Below are 25,026 nucleotides of genomic sequence, written 5' to 3'. Positions count from 1 at the left end.
GGCCAAACAGACCCTGGCTATGAACAGCTCTGCACAGTTTCCTTGTTTTTCACAGTTGCACCTGCCACTACTGCAGTAAGGAAGGCCCTGGCTTTCAATAAATTCTTAACTAAAAATGGAAAAAACCCCAAATCCCTGAAGATCGCAGCATGCTAAAACCACACCCCTGAGGTGGTTACTGCAGCATACACATACCTGGGGAGAGTAGGTGAAGTTGTCTTAGCAGAATCCCTCTCGTGCCCCAGGCATCCTCCTTCAGATCTTGCTTGCAGTTGGTGTCCCAGCACACAGCTCTCTGTTACTGTCACTCTCCAGTCTCACAGGGCCACATTTAACATGTGACTCTCCCCACTCTTGCATTCACCCATTACCAGTGCCAGCAGTAACTCAGCCAAACACCATAATCCCCACCTCAAAGAATTCCCAGAATTACAGAACACACATTACAGCAAACAGGCTCTGCTCCTCTGGAGGGAAGGCAACTTTCTTACTGAAGGAATTCCAACTGCCAGTTATCTGTGCAAGGAGGAGAGTCCTCTTCTTGTAGGCAAGCTCAGCAGAGACAACCAGTTGTGGAGGCAAAGAAGCAACACGAGCAGATGTTGCTCTGCTGTTGTTCTGTAGCTGCAGGGACAAAGAAGTAGCAGCATGATCCCCCCTAAGACAGAGAAAGGAACCTTCTCCTTCCCCCTGGTAAAACAAACCTTTTGCAAAGTCACTAGAGCTACAGAAACATTTTAGCTGGAAACTGCTGGAATTTTTAGTGGTTGGGCTGCTGGGCTTTCCATCAGTCTTCATGAAAAATAAAATCCTTTGTGTGGAAAATGGTCAATATTTCTCATCAAAAGCAATACATGTAGATCTCCAAAGACATAATAACTGATTAATAAATCACTGAATAAAGAGGAACTGGACAACTCTGAATAGAAAATTAACCATTCACAGCTTTTCCACATCCAAGGTGGTCTGTGCATACCTTCCCCTGAGTAATCAACAAGCAGCCCAAAAAAACAGAAGATGTTTTATTGTCTGAAGTGTTGCAATACAACAAATACATGATCTGTACAAAGGACATGATAGGGCCAGTTTAAATACAATCAGGAGAAAGAAGTCTTCATATTCACAGTCCTCAGACAACATCTTCTACCAGAACCTGAACCAACAATTCAAAGATTCACTTAAAAAAACCCCAAACAAGTTGTAAAAAATATTTAAAGGTCTCCAAAGAGTCTGTGGGTGCACTGTCTTACAGCAGAGCTCATGGGGTATTCTGTGAAGGGTCACAATGGCATCTTATTACCCTCAATGCTGATTTTCACTGCATGGGCCGATCTGCTTTTTTTCCTGATATCTGTGAATTTCCGCATCTGTTTGTCCAGTCGACTCACCCCTTTCTTAGAGGTCCCCTGGAACTTAAAAAATAAAACTAATAATTACCACTGAAAAAAAAGCAGACGTCCCAGAGGTCCAAGGCAAGCGGCGCATGCGAGGTCACACCTGGGTCTGGCTGCTGGGTCTGTTCTTCCCCCAGAGTGGGGAAGTGCTTCCCCCAGGATCTGCATGGCCCGTGTGCAGGCAGAGGCACTCAGCCATCACCCTGTTTGCTGGGTACAGTTTGCAAGTTTTCTCTCTACTGGCTGGAGGTGTGTCAGAACCACAGTGCACCAGTGTCACCCAGGAGGGCTTCCTGGGGGAGTTCAGACATGGATACGCTGTGACTGAGGCCGACACAGCATTTCCAAACTGCCATTTATTTTAAAGGTCATGGATTAGTCCTTATAAAGCATGAGATTATTGGGAAAAGTGTGTAGGGAGAAGCCAGAGAAATGCTAAACTGACCATACAAGCTCTTAGAAGTTATTGCATCTCACCTCTGCATTTGAACTGCAAGTGAAAAGCAGGCAGTGCAGCAGTTATTCTGCCCAGATTAAATACAGTGATGCTGTAACAAAACATCACTGAAGACAAACAGCAAGGACCTTCCAAGCCATAGCCCATATTTCCTAGAAGGCAATTTCCCCTAACTAGACAACAGAAACAATAAACAGTGGAAATGCCACACCTTTAAGTTTAGGAGAAACAGAGATATCCAAAACATGCTACATAGTATCTGACAAAACACATCCATTAGAAACTTGTTCCCATTGCTGAGGAAGGTGCCCCTGACACACTGATTTTAAATAAACTTTATTCATAAAACTGTTCACTACTCATTGAAATTATAGCTGAAGTTTCACAGTGATTTTTAAGAAAATATTTTTTTAAAACAAATAAATATGAAGCTTAAACTCAACAGTTATCTATCACTTGTGCTCATCTCTTCCTGTCACTGTTGGCTTGTGGCAGCCCTGCTCACAGCACTGAAATGCAGACCAGGAATTGTCACAACAATTCCCACACTGATGCATGTTCTCCCACCCCACACTCACAGTGGGGTGTTTCTTCTCCCCCGGTCTCATTCTCTGCCTCCCATCAACCACTCCTAAGGTCTCTTCACACTATCACATCACTCTACTTCCTTGAAAGAGGTGTGAAAAACACCTCCCTGTGCCCCCCTCAAAGATCAGCCACAGATGTTAGTGTGCAGTGACACGAGGTTCTGTACCAAGGGCTAAGAATTCCCATGTGTTGGTTCAGGTAAACCTGGAAAACCCAGTTGTGTCAGAACAGCACTTAAAGCCACAGGTGGTGCAAAGCTGGTACTGAGCACAGGTATGTTCACTGGACACCTGCCACTGGGGTACCCTGACGCTGTGCAGGCAGGTGCCATGGCAGGTGTTATGTGCTACAGCCTGTTTTCTCCTGTACAAGTTGCCTTGTAGGTCACAGTACAGACACGAGAGAATACAAGGAGAGTTTTCCAGGTTTAGGTGAGGGTGTACACACTGCTGTCCTGCATGTGCAAACTGCCAACAGCTGAAGCACATGCACTGTTCACACCTCCCTCGAGGGATACCTCTCCAACTTGGGAAGGCAGTGCCATGGCTACAGGGGCATCCTGTTGCCTTCAATGCTGAACTTGATGGCCCGATGCACTTTGCTGAGTCGTTTCTGTTCAGCAAACCGTCTCTTGTGCTTTTCCAAGCGACTAATACCTCTCTTAATAGTCCCGGGCTAGAAACAACATCTCAATTAATGCACAGAAGGAGAGAGAACAGCAGCAAGCACAGCAATTGTTACTTCTTCCATTTACACATACTCTACCACGTACACCCCTTTTAACTGAAACTGTACAAGGTAGATGGATGAACCACAGAAAGCAACACAAAGGCCTCCACTGAAGCTATTCAAGTTTACCAAAACCTCGAAGGTTTCCCAAACTGGAATATTATCAGAACATGATAATGTTCTGGGGAGAAGTATAAAAATATCAGTGCAGTGACAGAGGTATTGAACTGCAGGTTTAGGTCAGAATGCTCTAAAGCAAGAGGCCTGTGATCAGATTCTCAGCCAAGAGAGAAACTCTGGAACAGTTATCTCAAAAATCTCTTGTCAGAGAAGCAATGAAACCTGAGTGAAAGCATTTGATGAGCTTAGAACAGCCCACTCGACAGAGAACTTACTGTCTACTCCCATTAGAAGAGCCCCTTAAAAGAACTACCCTACTGTGCATGGCAATACAGTGACAGATCCCCAGGCTTAGGACAGTCACCAGGAGGATGCCAGCGCTTACCCTGGAGGACTCCATCTCCACGTTCCACTTTGGCCTGACCACGTAGTCCTTGTTGGAGGGCATGGGCACCCTCGCACGGGCACAGAACCCGGGATCCCCAGGCCTGAGAGCCCTGCAGGAAAAAAGGATGTGACTGTTATGGACAAATCTTATCCAGAAAGAAGTACAGCAATGTAGTGTGTTCTCCTCTGAAACACACTGCATACCACTGCCTCTAAAACCTCTACACAATTTCCATATTGATAGTACCACCAAAATACTTAAATTAATTTTTTTTTTAAAAATCCCAACCTACTTTTCCTCTCCAGTTAACACTTTCTCCAGGTCTCTGCGGGGAGTCTGCCCACCAGAGCTGCAAGAAAAACAAGTGTTTTTAGGCATCTATACACAGAGAAAGGCAGAAATTTTAAAAAACAAAGTGTGGTAAAAGGAAAGAGAGGTCATAACTTATTATGCTTCTGCTTCCTTAATATTTACACAACATTTTTCTTGATGGAGTCTTAGAAAGAAGGATTTCATGTTTCTACCTGCTACTCCTACCTGCTCAATTTCCTTCGATGAGGCATCTGTTCCAAATCTCTCTGTTCCCTCTCTTCTCTGGTCATGCCTTTGTAGTTTGAGGTAAGGCCAAAGATGGGTCGAGACCATTCATCTATTAAAAAAATAACTGGTTAACACAACGGCCAGGTCTCTGAAGTTTCTCTCAAACCATTCTGGTGATCCAAGTACAGCTTTTAAAGTTTACGGCAAGTATTTGTGCTTCCTTTCAACCAAACAAATGATTTGAGCCCTTAATACTTCATGGAAATCCAGCCTTGGGGACAGTAAGCAAGAGCTTTCATCCCTGAAGTCTTGCTGTTGCCTGTTCTTCCGGAATCCCTCTGAGCTCTCAGAATACTCAGTGTCAGGAGCTCCTGCACACCAAGATGCTATTTTAGAAATATGCAGAAGAGTTCCTAAAGAACATAAGTTCATCCTCAGTCTGCAGCCACTCCAGGTGGAATGCACTCCATATGGAGTACAGCTGGTTGAGTAGTAAACTCTCAGTCAGCCAAGTCCTCTCTGAAGTCCATGGAATAAACAGTCTTGCCTTTGCAGCACATACATGAGGGTCTGGACAGCAAACCAAGAGAGGACTGGGGCAAATAAATGCCATCTGACTTAGGACAAGAACGAACTTCTGCATGCACCTTGTCCTGTTTATTTCATGTAACAGTGTTTGTTAAGAGCTCTACAAAGTGATGGAACAGGTCAATGAGGTTCCTACATGGCAGAATTAATTCCATTACAGACAACAGCAAAAAGTGTGCACTAGAGATTGATGCAGAGATTTCATTCTCAGTGGAATCTCAGCAACACAAAGTGAAGACAGGTCTACATACTGATCAGCTTCCCTGCCATGTCCTTGTTTGGCCTCGACTCTTTGGGGTGTTTGTAGAGATACATCACAGCCCGTCCAATCCCACTGTGCTTCAGGGTCTCTTGGCTCACACTGGGCAGCTGCAGGGTAGGAAAAGTCAGAAAATAGCAAGAAATTATGTCTGAACATTATTGGCATCACTGAACTTCACAAAAAGACCAAAACTCACCTTCACAATAAGCTCGAAAAATTAATCTTTTTCATTGTCCCACTAGAAATGGTTTAAACTGTCAAACACCAAAAACTAGAAATTTGCCTTATAATTCTTGGGTTCATACACAAAATGAAGTAGGTTTCCAGAACTTTTTTACTCCAAATGCTCTTTAGCTTACACTACCCCAAAACTGAGTTACTCCCTTCAAAGCATTCACTCCATAAAAATAACAAGTTAGGAGGCAAAAGCACTCAGGCAACCAGCTTAGCTACAGACACTGACAGCCTACACTGAGTGTGACAGGCCTTCCTGGCACTGCACACTTTAACAGGCTGGAAAAGGAAGGGACCACGAGAGAAAAAACTTCAGGGAAATGCAGCAAATGACTCTTCACTAAATTTTGTATATAAACCTGAAACAGGCAGGCAGGGCTAAATCATCTAAATTCTTTTATACAAACATATCTGTTCTGCAGTTTGCTTCCCTGTGTGTTTCACTGCACAGCTCACTGGTAGCAGCCGCAGTTCATTTATCACCAAACATCTCCCTAAAGCACGTGACTATAAAACCATGGAGAAGCCATGAATTGAATGTTAAAAGTCAGTTCCAAACCTCCTGCAGGATCTTCAGAAGCTCCTCCCGTATCTTTAGTGCTGGCAGACTTCGGTCTGGAAGAGGAGAAAGCCACTCTTTGATGGCAGACATAACACCACTATCGATGAAAGTTTCTTTGAGGTCCTGCCTAGAAAGTTTAAAGAGAAGCCCCAGAGTCATGTAATATAACAAAATCTTAAGATGTAGATGTGTTCCTTAAGCACAATAGTGCATTTCAGTTTGTTTCATGTTAAATTAACAGGCAAAATCACATGTAAGTTTAGGTTTTTGAGGTCACCTAGCTCCAACATTTACTTGGAAGAAAAAAACTGCTTTACTGCATATTCTGTAGAGCTGCAGTGTCACCCCGTGAAATCTAACAGATTCTGAATATTCCCCAAGGTTATAATTAACTAGAAAAATAACAACTCACTTTTTAAGATGCATAACTACAGTTGGTAGCAAAGTTAATTTCTTTAGTGCTGGTTTCTTTTGTGTATTCAGCTGTCGATCCTCCTGTAGGGAGTTGAAGAATCAGCACAAGTTAACCACACTTTAGTCAACATTTTCCTGAAAAGCATCACATTAGGAGTGTCCCCCTAAATTTACATTTTTTTTCCCACTTCATGACTTCAAGTGACTGCAATAACTGGAGGTCTGCAGAGTTCTCCATGCTATGCACAGATAACCTCAACACTTTGTTAGTAAAACCTCACCTGAAAAACAGAACAACGGGAAGGGAGAACACATATATTCACTTCAGCTGTGGGTTTCAAAATTACTTTCATCCAAGGCATTACTGTCACTATCTGTTCAGTGCTTGGCTCCCATAGCTGGAACATCCACTGCAATCAACAGATTGCTGGGGTAATTCCTTTCTGCTCATCTTAATCCACTGAAGGCTCGTTCTGCACAATGGTTTTTTTATTGCAAGGGAGGAGATTCTTCTAATGCATCTCTTCCCCTCTTCATGCTCCAGTATTTCAAACTTTACCACCTCATTTGAAACATCTGGCTGTCATCTTGTCTAAAGAAAGACTTTCTTGCCAAGACCAAAGAAGCCTCAGTTATCTCCCACAATGCTTTCTCACTCTCCCTGTGCCCCTGAACTCATTATCCTTCTAATCTTGTTCTCAGGAAGATGTTTTTGTTATTGCTGTTTTTGAACTTCCTCTTTCTCAAGTTCTTATATCCCCCCAAATTGATTTTAACGTGTTTCACCGTGCTGTTTGTTCATTTGATTGCTTCTCAACAAAATAACAGAAAACACCTGAGAGAAGGCGAGACCCCAATAAACCTTGCACAGTAACATATTAAACATTTCTCCTTGAAAAAGGCAGGCTGCCAAGGCAGAACTTCCCATGATTCTGTTGCTCTGTCATTTACCACAGCACTGTCACTCAGTTTAGAAAAGGGTCCTTCTCAGGAAAAAATAACCAAAGTACAACATATACCAGTAATCATATAATGAAATAAATGCACAGTCCCTTTCTCAGTGTTTGATACACTTGTATATAGTTTACAGAGCAAGTATATATCCCTTTTTATAGAACAGCTGATCTCAGCTGAGCAAAGTTGACCAAATTAATTGATTTTAATTTTTAAAATTAGTATTCTCTCGAAATTTCAACAGAATAAATGTTTTAATTCAGAATAGTAAAATAACACTTAAACAGTTACATAGATACTGAAAGCTTTCCCATGTGTACAGATCACTCCTCCTAAATACAAGCCAGATTTTTGTATCTTACTGATCACAAGATTTTCCCTTGGAATGGAGCTGAATTTTAAGGTGCCTTTGGAGCCTGGAAAACTCACCTCAGCAGCTTCATTCATCTTGACAATCATGGCACTGACCACGTCATCCGCGTCACTGATGAACGTTCCCCCATCGCGGTTCCGCCGGCGCTTGCCGCTCATACTTTTCTTCCGCTGGAGCATCATGTCAAAATCTGACATGAAGTCCATGCTGAAATATGAGAGAGTTGGATAATTTTGTATTTCCATCGTGTACAAACACTATGTCTCAAGGTCCCTGTGAGATAATTAGTTATCCTCAGTGTGCAAAATGGAAAATTAGCAAAGGGCTCCAATGGCTCCAACATGCCCTTGGACCTTGCTGCAGCAGCCAACACGTGCACACATATAATATTCAGGGTTCAAAATGTCCTCAAGCTGGCACTGCAGCTGACAAACATTCAGCTTTCCTATACCTGCCATACACTGCTCTGATGCTACTGGAGCAGCCAGAAAGGAAACTGAGAACATGCTGATGGCAAGTCTTGCACCAGCAGAGAAAACACGCCTGTGACCCCAACGCTGAACTGCTAATGCTTGTTTGATTTCACTGAGGTTTTGATGTGAGCTATGAAATCCTGTCTCCAAAGCAGCAGGACAAGTAATCTGCTCTGGACTGCCACTGACCAAACTGCACAAGCTGGGACAGGACCTTGTCCTAGTTCATGAGAACACTGCAGAAATACAGCCCCAGACCTTTCTAAGCTAAGAATTCCAGCCAGTCTTTGGGGGAGCCCTTTCACCAAAATCTCGCATTAACAAATGAGTATGTAACACAGTGACTTACTGCTTCCCTCTTTTGATGTTATCATCAGAGTCTGATTCATCTGCTGTCTCCTTCATGTCTCCATCACCTTTCTCTTCCTCCAAATCCTCCTGGTTAAAACCCTGATGGGTAAAGACAGTGCAAATCAGTGTATGGATTAAGATTGAGCATCTCCTCAGCCACCTGACACTGACACTCGAAAAGCTTCAGGCAAGTCTGCAGAGGATCTAGAAAGAAGAGCAAAGTCTTTCTAATTCCACCTGTGACTGTCATACCAACATCTCTCCCAACAGAAGAGCTGTAAATATTATTTAACCCCAAGACTACCCCAGTGAGTCTGGCAGATACAAAGCTGATCTTGCACAGCATAAGCATTCCCCCCTCAAGATCAGATCTAGTAAGTGAATAGGAGACATCCACAATAACACTTACTGTAAATTCCTCCTCTTCCTCATCACCAGATTCTCCAAATATATCTGCAATCAGGTTCCTGTGAAGGAAACAGCAACATTTAGCTATTTGGATGGCAACAGTGAGATGTGCCTTTTCTGCAAAATCTCCAGTGATGGTGTGGAGACCCCTTTTCGTTCTGCCTCCTACTACTGACCTTCCTCTTCACACCACCAATGAAGGTGGACAGTCATTCCCTGGTTGAGATTCATCCATTCTCCATTCAACACCACTCTCACTACCTGCCACCCTGAAAGAATTCATAATCCCAGAAGCACTTACTCTTGTTCATTTCCAGATTCGCTGTCACTGCCAAACAGATCTTTCTCTTCTTTCTTCTTCCCAGCATTCTCTTTTCTTTCTTCTTCTTCTTCTTCTTCCTCCTCACTATCTGATACAATGTTTTTCTTCCTTTTGTCAGACTTCTCCGAAGCAGCATCACTGTCTGATTCTTCGACATCAGAAAGGATTCGTACCTTTTTTGCAGCTGCCAGCAGAGAAGAGCATTACTACATGTCCCAGTAACAGAGGTTACAACTGGTACTCTCAAAAAAGTATTCCCTGACTAGTCTTCCTACACAAAATCATTGTCATTTCTTAAAAGCATATCAATCCTAAACTCTGTTTAATTAAATCAGCAACTGGATTTATTTATCTATCCATAAAAGATCTATCCACACCTATCCATAAAAAATTTTAATTTCAAATCTGACTCTCACCCTCAGTACATGAAAATAAGAAAAAACTCACAGGAAAAAAAGACTAGAGAGAGAACAACAAAGTAGAGAAATAACAAACTATCATGAGAACCGATGCCAGTATAAAGCAAGACCACTACTGTCTTCTCTTCTGTTACACCTACTTATTATTCAAAAGTATTAGATAGATATTCACACAGCAAAGCAGTTAGACTAACAGCCTCTACAAAATTTTTCTCTAAAACCAAACCTGATTTAGGGTTTCTCACTTAGATGCTTTATTCACATGAACACAATGAATTTACTTTCACATCACTGCCTGTCACAGCACATTTTCAAGGTATAGTTCCTTACGTGTTTTCTCGCTCTCATCCTCACTGTCAGAAAGTATGGCTGTTTTCCTCTTCACTGTCTTCTCCTCCTCTTTCTCATCTTCATCACTGTCCGATATTTTACGTCTCTTAGGAGCTTCATCTTCACTGTCAGAGCCCTGAAATCCTTCCCTTACGTGTTCATTATCTGAATGATGAGAGTCATTCTGCACCTCCTCCTTCCTGTCCTCCCCGTCGCTCTCCTCAGACTCAATCTGTTTGTGCCTGGTGACATCCTCGCTCTCCGAGTCGCTGCCCGGCCGCTTGCGGAGCTCCTCGCTCTCCGAGTCGCTGCCCGGCTGCTTCTGGAGCTCCTCGCTCTCCGAGTCGCTGCCCGGCTGCTTGTGGGACTCCTCGTTTTCAAAATCACTGCTGGGGTCCCTGGGAGGTTCTCCATTATCAGAGTCACTCGCTCGATGATTTAAGGCCTCCTCGTTTTCAGAGTCACTTAAAGGCCGGTTTGGATGCTCCTCAGCATCAGAATCACTGTCTTTCCCTCCATGAGCTGCTTCATTGTCTGAATCACTCACATTGTGATTTGGAGGCTCCTCATTATCTGAATCACTGTCCTTTTGCCTTGGGATATCTTCATTTTCAGAGTCTGTCATATGAGGCTCTCCCACTTGCCCATCATCTTCTCCATCGCTGTGTTCATTCTGAAACAGAAAAATAATCTCAGGCAACTAAGCAAAAAAACCCTTAACAAGTAAAGAAAAAGATGTTCTGAATTTTTGCTCGTCCTTCCTCCAAGATACTGCAAACTGAAATACTTTCTACACAGAAATAATTAGACAATTTGTATCAAATACTATCAAATACTTCAGGTCAAGAAAAACATTAAGAGATCAATGGAAGTTTGTCTACCCTGCAGCTCAATCATGTTTTGGAAATGGTACCAGAATTGAAAAACCATTTAAATAAACATGTTCAAGAGGGTGCAGTTCCGCAAGGGTACAGGCTTAGTACCTTTATTTTAAAAGGTCAGGCCTTCAAAATCGTTTAGTTCAGATCCTCAGTAACAAAGCAAGAAACAGTACCTTGCATTTGTCATTTTATTTTCTTTAAGACCTCAAGCAGTTATTTTCTGTATGAAATACATTTCACTGAAGCTGCACGTGCATTATGCTTCAAGTGAAGCTCAAGAGAGCTACTGCCTGTTCCTTCTTTGCCCAGGAAACCTATTTAGGAACAAGTCATGACCAAAAGCCTACCAAAAAACAGGAATAAAGTTTTAGTCAGACCTTTCAGAGTATTACTGTTAGCAAGTTTTGTGTTTCAATGTGTAAGAATGTAAGAACAGATTTGACACTTGTCTCCGTTAAGCTGACAGCTCCCATCCTTATCCACACACTGGAGACAAACCACGCACAAAGACACCCATCTGAGAACTTGAGAACTGAAACACAATCCTTTGTCCTTTCTACACAGCAAAAAATACTGAGCCACATGCTCCACTTTTGGAAGAACCTTTCACAAGCTAGCTTGTCAAGTCTAACTACGGAGAATGTTGTCTTTTATCTTTCCTACAACACCTTGGGAAAAAATCTCCCTTGCATTTCCCTGAGAACACGAATTAGGCTCTTGCACACCCAATCCATTAACCCAGCACACCTCTACAGCCACTGTCACCATAATCCTGTTTTCAGCTGAAAACAACAATATTGTACTAGGAACTTCTCTTCTGCACACCCAACTCAACTCCTCAGGGCTGATTTTGTCCCAGCTATGAACTCCTTCCACTTGGAGAAAACTGAGTTTTTATTGTCCTGTTTAAGACCCGTATGTCCTGTTGTTTCCAAATCTTTTTTGTCTGTAATTTAATTTCCTTGGAAACAGACTTTCTGTCTACTTTTATTTTCTATAGTTATTCAACTCTCACATTCAGAGCCATACAAAATAATGCAGGTGTAGCTATCCTAAAACAAACAGCACTACTAATCTTTAAAATGCATGATTCAGAAGGAATTTTAAATAAAACTAATTTTAATTGCTTTTAGGAACTACTCCCTCCAGTACTATTCTAAGTGGCAAACAGCACTGCTTTTTAAGACTTTGGACCTTATGCATTTATTCCCTTGGGTAGCACTTGATAAAGATCTTCCGAATTACTGCAAAATGACTGACAGAAAGTTACTGCACAATGAAAAAACTCCAGGACTATGCAATTTTAAAACATGCACTTCAAATATAACTTCACTATTTCCACTTATTTTACTTAATGCTAACTACAAACACCTGCTGTGACAATCTGAATTGTTTCTCTTGCTGCTTGTTCCTGTTTCTACAGCGATGCATCTTTTGAATCCTGCTGGTATTATCCAGCACTTCTCCTTCCTCCTCACAGAAAGGAAACATGGTTCTGTTAAAACCTGAATTTGGAATTTTAAATAATTAAATAGGAAGACTAAGAAGTTACAGAACTGAGGATGACCATACACACTCAACTCTCAGCTTGTTACAGAATTTTATTTATTACTTTTATTCCCTTACCAAAAAATCACTTTGATTGCCCTCTCCTGCTTAGTATCTCCCACATAAACCAATCACAGGTACATGTGACAGATTTTCCCTGACTGTTACTTGAGATTAAAGAAAATTGCAGCTGGGAACAGAACAGGAAACTCAAGATTTCACAGCAGTTACAGATAAGGTTACAGATAAGGTCACTAAGAAGTACTGAAATGCAGAGATCTACACTGAAATTGATGTCTATAGTAACAAAAATTCTTTAATCCTTGTTTTTCTGCCATTTAATTTTGGTGGGTTTGTCTGTCTTCTCTCAATGTCAGATGGTGACTGCTGAATAGTACTGATAATTATGTCAGCAGTAATATGACATTTTGCTAAACAAACCCCAGGAAATTAATTCAAATACCCCTGTTAAAGCTATTAGGCTCATCACCTTCCTGACTGCCAGTTTAGAGATCCTTTGTGAAAAACTAAACAAAACTAAAAGCAACTAGAATCCGTAAAGATTCCTGATATTTCTAAGGTCAGAAGTGTGGCTGCAGGTTATATAACCACCTGTTCAGAATAAATTACTAAATCACAAAGACTTGGTAAGAAGACATTGTAATCATAGAGCATTATTACAGAAGCACTTGACAAGACAGTGAACTTCTAATCTTGTTACTGCAAACTGACAATCACTGGTGAGAAGGATGATGTTTGGGGAGGGAGAGCAGCCCCACAGCTGACCAGCTCACACTGGGATTACACAGAAGCCCAGCGGTTCCAGCAGCTCCATGTGCTGCACCAGCACAGCCACAGCTGAGGTACCCTGGGTGTCCCTGCACTCACTGGGCACATGGGCACCCCCAGCAGCTCAGCCTCTATCAGTGAGCTCAGCAGAGATGTCACACTGCCTCAGACCCAGCACCAACACAGCTGAGCACCTTCTGCACCAGAGCTGAGCCCCAGCACAGCCAGGCCCTGCCCACAGCCGGCAGCGCAAAGGGCTTCTGCACACAATTCATGACTCGGAATGTTTTGGAATATAGCTGATATCAAAAGTGCATGCATCTTCACAGTAAAATGACTAAATGCTACTGGATATGTTTGATAGGCTTCCCCTCCCCTTTTTTAATTTACTAGGTCGTCTCTAAAAAAGTGTTTTCAAAGAAATCAAGTACGTAATTTGAGTTTTCTAGTTTTCCTTTTCCAAATAATTAAAAGATTAGACATCCACAAAAATCAAGTAGGTCTCAGGTAACCGCTACTGCATTTTTCTCTAATTCCTTTACTTTCTTTTCTTCCTCCTCTTTATCTATAAACATTTTAATTGAGATGTCCTTAGTTTTGTTTTTTTAACTGAAAGAATTCTGTAACATGAGGCTTTAGTACAGTATAAAATAAGGAATACATCAAAAATCAAATTTACAGTGTTATCCTTCTAAATAAAACAATTTCAGTTAGCAGGTAGTTTATTGGAGAAACATGCAGACACTTTTAAGAGGTACTTCTTTGATAATTTGGTAAGTTCAACAAAATTGACCCATCCACTACAATCTCATGAATGACAAGTGTTAAACTAAGACAGAGATAACCATCATAGGCAGATCAGCAAGTTCCTCCTTTTTCAGAAGTGTCAGATATTTGTGTGTGTTTGTTAACAGTCACAGTGAAACCAGAACTCAATCCCTGAAACAGCAGTGACTTGGTGAAAGTGTAAGAGTTAAGTCATTACAGATTTCCATATAAGCCTGACTTGTACAAACACTGTAAACATGATTTCAGATTCGTTACTGTACTAAAACTATGTGTTATCTAATTCTAGTTGCCTAAAGCAGAATCAGTAAGGACATCAAGAAGAACATTTATAGATAAAGTAGGATTGGGGGAAGGAAAGCCAGAAAAGAATTGTGGAAAAGAAAAACCCACATACCTGAGACCTACATAAGTAATTCCTCAGGATTCCCCTTTTCTTTAAAGTTAAGAACCTGAAAGAAAAGTTTGAAATTTTAAAACTTCAGTTCTTTACATCTGAGTTCTAAATTAGAGACGAAATAGTAATTAAATAAACTTAACTGATTAGGCTGTCTCAAAGGTTTTATTACCTTTGAGTGTCATTCCTCCCACATACTCCTAAACATGATGAGAATAAGAGGATGAAAGAATATTTAGGGTAAATAATATGATAGATGACTGAAAGCTACTCCTTTCAGAGAGAGCTGCTCCACATTATTGCCTTTGGAGTGCAAAATGAACTCCATCCGTGGAGGGAAAGCCAAGAATTAAGACTTCATAACAAAACAAAACATTCCAATGGTTGATTTGAAGTGAAGCAAATAAAGCATTAAGGTTTGAAAGCATTAAGGCTTCACATTTCTATTGGACAGAAACCTGGTTTAACTTGGATTTTTTTTTTTAAGATGGACTTTCTAAAGTATTTCTGAGGAACACTCAACAGCCAGCACAGAACAGAGCCCTTAAAATAAGGCAGTACATGAAGAGAATCAGTTGCCAACAACAGGTACTTTCCAGTTACTTAAATCTGACAGAAACACATTGCAGATTTAAACAATAGTCAACTATCTCTTCTTTTGGAGAGATTGCAAGTTACTTTGCCACAGTAAATAAAATTTAAATCCCAGATGAGCATAGAAAAGCAAGAACCAATGATCAAGCTTTTGTACACAGTAGAAAAAGTTTAATATTATTGTAGCAGCACCATGACTCTCCATGCAGTCATTAATTTTCATTAAAACAGAAGTACTAAAGCCCTCTGACAGACAGTTACTTCTCCCATTCTCCCACAGTGGGAGATGCTGCCTCGCACCAAATCTGTTCTTCCATTGTAAATATCAACACTTTTTAAAAAGAACTAAACTCCAAATGTGGTTTACACTCAAGTTCAAATACATGGAAAGAACTTTCATTTAATACAAATACAAAATCTTGGTCTACTTTCTAACTCAGAGGGAAGTATGAATTCAATAAAGGCCAGGAGGAAAAGAAAAGGATTGCAAGTTATACCGCAGTGGAATCAAGCCTTCTGACACATCAGCCTATGTCACATTTTAAGGAACTTTTAAAATGTATAACACTGAAAACCTGGTCAGAGTAAATCCTAATCTTTACATAAAATGCAACAAAATAGGCAGAACACAATGAACTTTGATTACAGGCTTTGTGAGTATCAAAAAGTTCTCCCTAACTTTTTTGGTGGAAGACATGAGTTCACATTTCTTCCTACTAAGACTTGATGTAGCTCTATTGTGAGTCACAAAAAATTCTTTAAAATTAACCTTAACTATCAAACTGTCTTAGAAATCTAAAGGTAACCTTCACTTTTATCAGAATCTCTTCTCAACCAAAACAGTCAATCCACAAATGAAGTGACTCTCCCTCTGTCACAACTCTGGACCAAAGGCTCTCCAGAGCAAATGCTTCTTCAAGTGGAAGATTAGGTCCCATTTAACCTGCTCCACATGCACCTTTAACCTGCTCTCTTGGGAATGACAAGGACAAAACCAGCACAAAACAGACCTGAGAGTCAGTGACCCCACCTGAGATGGAAGCTGGAAGAGCATTCACACTCTGGCAAGGAAATCTACGTCTCCAAAACGTGTGGTTTTACATTACTGTGTGGATTTTCAGGTACAACTTCCAATTTCTCATAATCCGTGGCTTAGAATTTCAAACCTAAAAATGTTATCTTCGTGCAATTGAGTATAACAATATTAAACTTATTCAAGTTCAAAACAGTGCATGCTATTAAAACAATTAAGAAGAAAAATGAAAAAAGCTCCTATCCTATATACTGGTTAAGAGATTATCCAACTTTTTTTCTGGAGGTAAAGTTTTGCCAGATGGGACCCTTAAGAACTGAATAAAACATGAATGTCTGGGTTAAGAGAGAATGCCTCTTTAAACAACAACAAAAGAGAACTGAGGGAATAGTAAACTTTATCTAGATAAAGCTCCCGTAGTACCTCTGAATGGTGCCCTACACTTCCATTCTCCGATCCAGAATGCTGCTCATTTCCTTCATCTTCCACATCAGATCCCGAGTCTCGCTCGTCTTGCACTGGAGTAGCTCCTCCATCGTCTATCCCGAAGTTAAAAACAGAAAGTAAAACTCAATGACACCTCGCAGCATTTAAATGACCCGTCCAGGCTCCCGCTCTAACGCGGAGGGGAAACAACCTCGGGTCCGAACAAACCACCTCAGACACCCCTAAAGAGTGCACAAAACCATCTATACCAGGCGAGCAGCGACTGATACACTGCCCAGACACTGCGCTGTTAAAGTCCCCGGACCCGCGGGCCCCGCTGTGCCCGGCGCCCTCCCCGGCAGGGCCCCGCGCCGCTACCTGACCGCTCCCCGCCGTAACAGTGTGTCCACGGTGTCCGTGCCGGCCCCGCGCCCCTACCCGACTGCTCCCCGCCGTAACAGTGTGTGTCCATGGTGTCCGCCCCTACCTGACTGCTCCCCGCCGTAGTAGTCGGTGTCCATGCCGGGCCCGGGCTGGCGGCGGGCGCTGCCCTCGGCGCTGCCCCGGCCCCGCCGCCTCACACAGGAACAAGATGGCGCCTCCCCGCTCAGCACCGCCCCCGCCCCGCGCGCACCGCCGGCCGCGTCTCGCGAGACCTCCCGGGGCAGCCCCCGCCGGGGCCGCAACGTCTCCACACGCGACCCCGCCCGGCCGGGTCATGTTTCAGCACAACGAACTGAGTGCCGTTCATTCCTGCACCCAAAGTCTTTTTTTTCCCCATAGAATATCGTTTGATTTCAGCTTGATAACTGAAGCGCTGGGGAAATCGATGGAGCCTTTGAGGAAAAAAGGCTGTTTGTAGCCCCTGCGTGACGGCGGGCAGCGCACTGCTGCGGTGTGACACGAGTGGGATCCTGGTAGAGGGGTTTCCTTGGGTGAATTCCTGGGGGAATTTCCAGGACCGAACCAACTCCTGACAGCGTTCATGGCTGCTCGAGCCCACAGCCCTGAGCTACACGAGAGATCCCAACACCTCCCTTCTGCCAGACCAAGGCACATCACCACAGTGATAATTGGTGGGAGACCCAGTGTCATCTAGAGTAGAATAGATTTTGTCATCCAAAAAATAGGTAAATTTATCTGCTCCCTACAAACCAAGTGAGCAAGATTAACGTGCATCTCCACAAGAAGGCAGCAGGGCAGAAGCAGGGCTCAGGTCCCCACACACCAGTGGGCTCTGGAGGGGGCAGTGGGGGCCAGTAGTGCCCGTGTCACCGCTGCCCAGAGAGGGACCATGCCGGCCATGGAGAGGGAGGAATAGCTGTCCAGCAAATTTAGGTCTGACTGTCCTCGCTGAAGCTGCAGTTCAATCTAGTTCATGTGTGGGTGGTTCCACCAGATTTAGCCTTCAGGATTGACTGGAAGTTTGCCCTGAGCTCCCAGGTGATGGTGACTTCCGGAGTAAACACAGGGGCAGAACAATCCCCATCTTTTCCAGGGATTGTTGTGTTCTGTTTCAGTAACCCTCATCCTCTGAACAGCGTTACTACTCAAGTAATTTGGCATGCCCATGATATGTCAGTAGGGGATTACTGGTGATGACTGCTATCACTGATGCGTAATTTCAAAATGGGAAGTCTAATAAATGTGTACAGTGCTGGTCTCCTGCCCCTCAGTCTTCATTTTCTAGGAGGGTACAGGTCAATGTGAGACATAGAAAACTGCTGGGTATGTCATTTGGCATATTTCTAAATGGCACTGATTTTTATAATCCTACACACTACACTCTTGTTCAGGGACATCAAAATTTAGTAAGTTGATTATTCTGGGCAAAATGAGTCTATTTCTTCTGTGCTAGAGGCACCTTAGAATGGATGGCAGGGAGGTTAAGCTGCTATTAACCAACACACTCCAGAAGCAAGTACAGTTATAATGCAGGGAGTTCAGTGTACCAGGTTAAACACAGCTGAGATCTCAGGATTGAGTTATTACTCAACACCTTCTACAGCATCTCACTGAGAAGGAGAAATCAACAGTGAAGTCAGATGTTTCTTGGATACAATCCTATATTCTTAGCAAAAACACAGAAAACGTTCTTTTTCCCCTGAAAGCAGGATACCTAAAATAAAATGTCTCTTTGCTTACAGCTCTACAGGTCTTTTCCAGATTGCCCCCATTCCCTCAGGGATCCTCAGGACTACACTCTTGATGGTATCATGTCCTTTTTTCCTCCTTCTGTATGACTTTTACTGCTTTTAGGTCTTTGCATGGTGTGGTTTCACTTAGATCTTTTCTGGAAGGAGCAGGCACATGTGTTGTCAGGATGTGATGGGAGGCCCAGTCATTTCACTTGTCTGACTTCCATAAAGAAAGGGAGTGGCTTTATACAACTGACTAAATAGAAGGCAGGATGACAACTTTGCAACACAACACATAAAGTTCTCTGCAGAAAAAGCACTAAGGAAATAACTTGGGAGTAGTGTAACAGAAAATAATGGACAAGGGGAAATGTAAATAGAAACTAACCAAAAAAAAAAGGTCGAATAATGTGTACAAAGGTACACAGAAATTGTTCCAAGGGGCCTAGAAAACACAGAAATCTATCCCATACTAAGGTCCCATGCAGGATCAGAGTATGATGGTAGCCTGCCTTGGAAATCAGTCCTTTATAAATATATGTCATGTTCTGCAGTGATGGCAAGGCAGTGTCCCAAATTCCAGCAGCACTGAGGCTGCACTGATGAGTGAATAGAGATTTTGTGCATTTAGTGAAAGTGAAAGAAGGCACGGAGGTTCCTTCCTAACAGTTATGAATTCCCATCTTTCTGAAAAGAAACCTTCTAACCCCAAGCCACATCCACCACACAGCGGGGGGGGGGCACCTGTGTCTGAAATAACCTCACCTCAGCAATGCTGAATAACTGGGCCTCAGTCCTGACCCCCATTCTGCAGGTAACGTGTCTGTGCACTCTGCTGTGCACATGCCTTTGTCCCTCATGAGCCAGCGCTTGGCAGACATCAGCCTGTAATATACTCTTGTAATGCCCTCCTGGCTGCTTCCCAAGAGGAAGGATGGAGTGACAGTCAGACCATAATGGGATTGCACAGTGGGGGAGAATGACCTGTCTTCTACCAAGCAGCGTAAGCAGCGCACACTTGGCGTGTGTGAAGGTGTGTAATGACACAGATCTCAGAGCCCTGCCAGTCTGTCTTCCTGTGCAACACCGTGAACTGGCTGGAATGAAATAAGCCTTTCCCTGAGGGACAGAATGCTCAAGGAAACCATGGGATGCACTTGGAAATCCTTTACTGGTATGTACTACTTCTTTAGTTTGCTTTGTTCCCTGCACCTTTCAGAGTTAACAGACATCAGTGACTTAGAGCTACAAATCTGCTTAGAGAAAGGAAGGAGGTTAGTGTAGGCAGGAGGGCTGCTGAATGAACAGTTTAAATTGCAAATTGTTACATCCAATCCACCTCCCTTCAGAAATCTCAGAGAAATAACTAGTTTAACATAAAATGATGTTTGGCATCTAGGACTTGGTGATACAGAAATGACAAGGCCACTTTGATTTAGCTGGAGAGAAAATGTGAAAGGTAGTGCCATGTGCAAATTAAACCCTTTGATCCTGACATCAATCTCTTAATTAGGAAGCTGTCAGGAAGAGGTAGTTTTGTTAACACATGTCTATCCGGACAGACCTATTGCTTTGAACAACAGCAGGATTAAATTCACCAATGATTATCCAATTTTAATTTGGTGCATTTCTCAGTGCATTATTCCTCATAGAATCATAGAATCCCAGAATGGTTTAGGTGGGAAGGGACCTTAAAGTTCATCTTGTTCCACCCCCTGCCACGAGCAGGGACACCTTCCACTATCTGAGGTTGCTCTAAGCCCCTTCCAACCTGGCCTTAAACACTTCCAGGGATGGAGCAGCCACAGCTTCTCTGGGCAACCTGTGCCAGGGCCTCACTAATGTGCTGTTTAATAATGTTTTTAGCTTTACTACTTAAGCTGTGACTTCACAGTCTTCACCTTCAGCAATTTGCATACAAGAAAGTTTACAACAATTAATCAGCATAGACCGTGCTACAAATTATCCTTAATTACCACTACAAGTACTCCTGTGCCCTGCACAGTCCCTCCCCAAACTCTGTCTTCAGCAGCACACTGAGCTGCTCCCTCCTGGCAAGCTCCTCTCCTGTTTTTCCCTGTTCACACAGCTCAGTGACCCCCCAAACCTGAGCTGCCCCTTTGCACTCACAGTGCCTTCTCTGACAGCCCCTTTAGCAGTCACTTGCTCATCTCACACTAGGTTCATGTGCTGTGCAGAGCATCTTGGCTGCTTTCCCTTGGTATGTCAAGTCTCTACTCCTTCAGCTTTTGTTTTCTGGCCCTTGAATATGTCTAGACTGAACTGTGGAAATCAATCTCCCTTCCAATATGTATTTCAGCTGTACAATGAGTCATACTTCTCTTTCAGACTTACCTCAATTTCCCTGTGTTTCCATCTCATACAGTTTCTATACTGTGTTAGGACATAAATCCTGTGCTTTTCTGTGAAATAGCACAGCCATGGTGCCTTGGGCACATGGGTTAACAATGTAGATTATTTTGAGAATGAGATTTTCTGCCCCCAAACAGGCTCCATCTGGAATTTCAGCAGATATGTTTCCTTTGCTGAAGGAATACGAATGGCACTTTTTCCCCTGCAGTCTAATTATACAAAACCTTTGGTTTTAGAATGTACCTTGTATAAAGGTACGTGCTTTGATTTATTTGCCAATATTTGTCCTTCACCTAATAAAATCAGCCCTTGGAATTTTGTTAATCACTACAGCATATAGACTTCTAAAAATTGTATCAGAAATAAGACTGATAAACAACTACTTTGAGGCAAAATCTTTGGATAAGAATGATTTGCGCAGTTAGAAACTTGAAGAAAGCTCTCCTTCCTCTCTGCCTTGTGTCTTCCTACCTCTCTCTGAAAGTCTCTGAGCCTGGAAGGGCCTATGCTCTATTTCTGCACCTGTATTTTCACTGCTGCTCTAAAACTTAAATAAAAACTCAGGTAAGGAGACTGACATTAAAACACAAATATGTAAAGTGGACAAACACACATTACTCCCAACTATTTATTGCTGTACTTGAATGCTTACCTCTGATTTGGATATGGAGCTACAGCAGGAGCCCCAAGACATGGGAGCTTCTTGTTGTCTTTCCCATCACACAGTGCAGCCACACTGAACCTAGGAAACAAGAAAATAAGAATTAAGGTATTAGTTATAGTAGCACATGTTCACACGTCCACAATTATTGCACATTTTCATTTGCATGTTTAATAATGGGCACACAGACATAACTTTCTTCTGCATAGAGCCCTGGAGGAAGGTGACACAGCTGCATAAAGGTAGATGGAAAAAATCTCATCCTCACTGTTTGGGCTTGTCATTAGGGTTGGAATGTGCCTGAGTCCTGAGTTCTTGCTTTGGCTGGAGAAACCCTGTATCTGCCTTTCTACAGATGTACTACACTTCTGTTTCTTTCCCATACTGGAATTTAACCAAATTTGCAAGATGAACACAGGATTACTGAGAGTACCTGTGGAGCAATCAGAAGGGGGGAAGCTCTTGACCACACTATCCTATTTTGGAAAGAGAGAAGTGGACAACTAGGAAGTTAATATGCACCTAGATTCTGGAAGGTGGTGACAGTGTTTGCTGGGAGGTAAATTAAGATAACAAAAGCAAGATGTGTTGTCCCTTTATGTCAGTGTATGTATGAATTTCAGTTAAGTGTCATGAGTTTATTTTGCTCTGAGCTTTAGGTACTGAGCTGCGAAACACAGACCACACCAAACACAGACTGATGGGTGTTTTCTTGCAGAAAAGAGCTCTGTAAAACCAAGAGGAGGTTTTGATGATGAGATGAGGGCCTGATTTTCTTCATATCTCAGAGGGTGAGAAAGAACCCCAGGGAAGTCAGTGGTGTTGGAGCAGCATAAGACTAGATGCTAAAGGGTTTTCTTCTTGGAGTGCTTTCCAGAAATCTGAAAGGATACAGGCACAGCGGGGAGATTGAAGTTTAAGGTTCATCCAGGCAAGAATTATCCTTTGTGCTTACTGGAACACCTGACTTGGAAAGGACGTGTACACTGAGCTGGGAGCAAAGTCCTGTAATAAATAACTGTGCTTCAGTCATTTCCTCCTTTGTGCAGCTGCGAGGTGGCACTTTGTGAGGGATCCCTTAATGGCACTAGTGCCAATTTCACCTTCCTTTTCCTTCTTACTCCAATGCGTATGAAAAAGAGGGACCTAAGCTGCAGAAGCCACACAGTGAAGATTTCTTCTGGAGAGGTAAATTCTCATCCCATGGGGTTACTTTTGGTTTATGGCACTGCATTACTTTGGGGAGAAGAGCAGCAGAGAGAGCCAGGCGTTGCCAGGAAGTGGCCGTGCAACCAGGCTGGGGGGTGGCCACTTATGACTTCATTGGAAATAAGCATTTTAAATGTTGGAACTGTGTATCCTGGGACTATATGGGATCTCCTCCCCACCTGTCCATCCTTGGCTCCGGAGCCAGCTGTCCCCCTGACAGGACACAGTCTGGCTGTCTCTGTGTCTGCGTGTGCCACTCCCTCTTTGTTCAGGGGCAACAGTTCTGCTCTGTTGCCGTATTCTGGTTTCTGGTGCAGGTGAAGAAGTGCCTGTCAGTTGTGAATCACTGCCCATGGCCCATCTTTAGCCTGTGTTTGCCAAGGACCATGCTTCTGTACCACCCTGCATTGCTCACAGCAACAAGTCATCGCAGTGTTGAAGTTGGTAACGCAGATACAGCTCCTGAGTCCTGAACAAGAACATGAGGACCTTGCCATAAGAACAATTGATTATGAAAGACTGAAGTTCCTTCTAGAGAGAGTGTACAAAACCAACAGAAAACCCCCGAGGAGCCAGAAAGAACAGATTCATGTTGCATTGCTACATTTTTGTGGATTTTGTGCTACAAAATTGAGAATTGCCTTAGTTGCAGATGAGCTCTGGAGGCTGCCTTAGTCCCTTAGGGGAAAGCAATTCTTAGTATAGACAGCAGGTGTTGTATTGGGGGACACAGACTTCGCTGTTTCTCTGGCTTTTGTTATTAATGTGACATTTCACCTCTCTTCTTGTTATTGGAATGCCTGTGTGAAAATTACATTTAAAATTCCTGGTTTAAAATGTGTGTTAGTGTTGGATTTCTACGTCAGCAGCCTGCCATCTCTTGAAGTTTCTAGTTACTTTTTACTTTGGGATCCCAATACGTTTTGTGATTTTGATAGTTATCTTACATTGAGTGGTGAATCACCCTGGGCTTGCTTAGAAACCCTGTTCAATCCATGCTGCAGTGTAGCCCTTTATAGCCACAAACAGGGCACAAAGATCATGGAGCTTGTCAAGCACTTCCTGCTTTCCATTTTGCTACCCCGATAGCCCTCCTTAAGAGTCACAGAATTGTCAGGGTTGGAAAACAGCTTTAAGATGATAAATTCCAACAGTTAACTTGGCACCATCAAACCATGTCCCCAAGCACCACATCTACACATCTTCTGAATCCCTCCAGGGATGGTGACTCCACTACTGCCCTGGGCAGCCTGTTCCAATGCTTGAAACCTTTCCTGTAGAGAAATTTTTCCCAATATCCAATCTAAAGCTCCCTTTCCTAATATTCAATCTGAAGACCCACAGCAGTGGGATATACCTGCAGGAGTGTAATTGCTCCTTCTGTTTAGTCTGAAGAAAAGGTTGTTTATATACCCATCAATTTTAAATAAGACCATGATTTATGGAAGCTATTTACACCTCTTCCAAATAACTTAAGTAAAAATAAGTGGACAGCTAGAGAAATGATAAAATGAGCTCTAATTTTCTCACTGCAGTGTTTTAACATTAAAATTTAGTAAAACGAGAGGGAGAAAACAATAGTACCCTGAACGTAACCTTGAGGGTTTTTTAACGGTAATCTTCATTTTTCAAGAGCATGAATTTCCAAAAATAGAGTGGTGACTTGAAACACTTCTCTGATAATTTAGCTGCAAAGTTCTAAACCTCAGCAATTTGTATATCCCCACCACAAAATGAAGACAAATAATAAAATTATTTAAATGATTCAATCAAAAGAGTAATGAAATCTGGGTACCTCTTAAAATATATAGTATCCATATTACATAGGATTGTAAGTAGTTATAAAAAATTTTAAACATCAAATTTTAAATCTTTGACATGATAGAAGAAATCCCAAGGCTGTCAGTGAAATTATTGATGAAGTATCCTATTAATTACTAATGTTAATGATACTACAAACTGGGATTTTGTTGATTATCTGTATAGCACAGGTAGAAAATGGATCTTCCAACTAATTTAATTTACAGTTTTCTTGTTTTGTTCAAGTTTTCCAGAGAACCTGCCCCAAACCTAGGAAAGTATAATTTATTTATAAAATAACTTCACAAAAGGCTAAGAGACAACAAGAAATTTAGTTTTGAGTGTCAAGATAAAATCAGAACAGGTATCTCTCTTCATCATGGGGGATGTTCCAAGAGATCATGGACTTGCCTGGAGTAAGTGCCAGAGCTCATTTTCTTGTCCTGTACTGTCCATTCATTTTGTAAAGTGGTTCCCAAGTGGTT

The 25,026-nt window shown here is 42.4% G+C and overlaps 2 protein-coding genes across 9 annotated transcripts in view; one reads left to right on the top strand and one right to left on the bottom strand.

The window, feature by feature from the left end:
- Nucleotides 1–1,002: 1,002 nt before the first annotated feature.
- Nucleotides 1,003–25,026, bottom strand: IWS1 (IWS1, SUPT6H interacting protein). 6 transcript variants are annotated; one of them, XM_027703899.1, is made up of 15 exons: nucleotides 24,953–25,026; nucleotides 21,524–21,613; nucleotides 14,308–14,362; nucleotides 9,907–10,579; nucleotides 9,137–9,341; nucleotides 8,837–8,894; nucleotides 8,426–8,526; nucleotides 7,660–7,810; nucleotides 6,275–6,357; nucleotides 5,860–5,989; nucleotides 5,056–5,173; nucleotides 4,214–4,325; nucleotides 3,969–4,025; nucleotides 3,674–3,785; nucleotides 1,003–1,412 (listed from the first exon to the last, which is right to left on the bottom strand). In XM_027703899.1, exons 1-15 carry the CDS (start codon nucleotides 24,973–24,975, stop codon nucleotides 1,281–1,283), a joined length of 2,100 nt encoding a protein of 699 aa, XP_027559700.1. In that variant the 5' UTR covers nucleotides 24,976–25,026; the 3' UTR covers nucleotides 1,003–1,280. The 6 variants fall into 6 exon arrangements, with proteins under 6 accessions (XP_027559700.1, XP_027559701.1, XP_027559703.1 ...); XM_027703900.1 differs by lacking the exons at nucleotides 14,308–14,362; nucleotides 21,524–21,613; nucleotides 24,953–25,026 and adding exons at nucleotides 16,358–16,473; nucleotides 16,848–16,971 and having other exon boundaries at nucleotides 9,137–9,344; XM_027703902.1 differs by lacking the exons at nucleotides 14,308–14,362; nucleotides 21,524–21,613; nucleotides 24,953–25,026 and adding exons at nucleotides 16,358–16,473; nucleotides 16,848–16,971.
- MYO7B (myosin VIIB) overlaps nucleotides 22,175–25,026 on the top strand; it is a 74,083-nt gene continuing 71,231 nt past the window's right edge. For all 3 annotated transcript variants that reach the window (XM_027703887.1, XM_027703886.1, XM_027703885.1), the window contains exon 1: nucleotides 22,175–22,720. The gene's annotated coding sequence lies outside the window, so the exon portion shown is untranslated. The remainder of the gene's footprint in view (nucleotides 22,721–25,026) is intronic.

The sequence above is a fragment of the Neopelma chrysocephalum genome, unplaced genomic scaffold (assembly GCF_003984885.1).
Source record: "Neopelma chrysocephalum unplaced genomic scaffold, ASM398488v2 Primary Assembly neopelma1_252, whole genome shotgun sequence".
Taxonomy (NCBI): domain Eukaryota; kingdom Metazoa; phylum Chordata; class Aves; order Passeriformes; family Pipridae; genus Neopelma; species Neopelma chrysocephalum.
The sequence above is the reverse complement of the archived record's forward strand: the minus strand, read 5'-3'. Positions and strand labels throughout refer to the sequence as shown.

What these genes read in the sequence shown, in the direction of transcription:
- IWS1 (XM_027703899.1), bottom strand. Translation starts at nt 24,975, where the DNA reads ATGAGCTCTGGCACTTACTCCAG. An exon ending in AGCTCTGGCACTTACTCCAG is followed by an intron (nt 21,614 to 24,952) that starts GCAAGTCCATGA and finishes CTTGTTTCCTAG; the next exon opens with GTTCAGTGTGGCTGCACTGT. An exon ending in GAATCTGGAAATGAACAAGA is followed by an intron (nt 8,895 to 9,136) that starts GTAAGTGCTTCT and finishes TTTCCTTCACAG; the next exon opens with GAACCTGATTGCAGATATAT.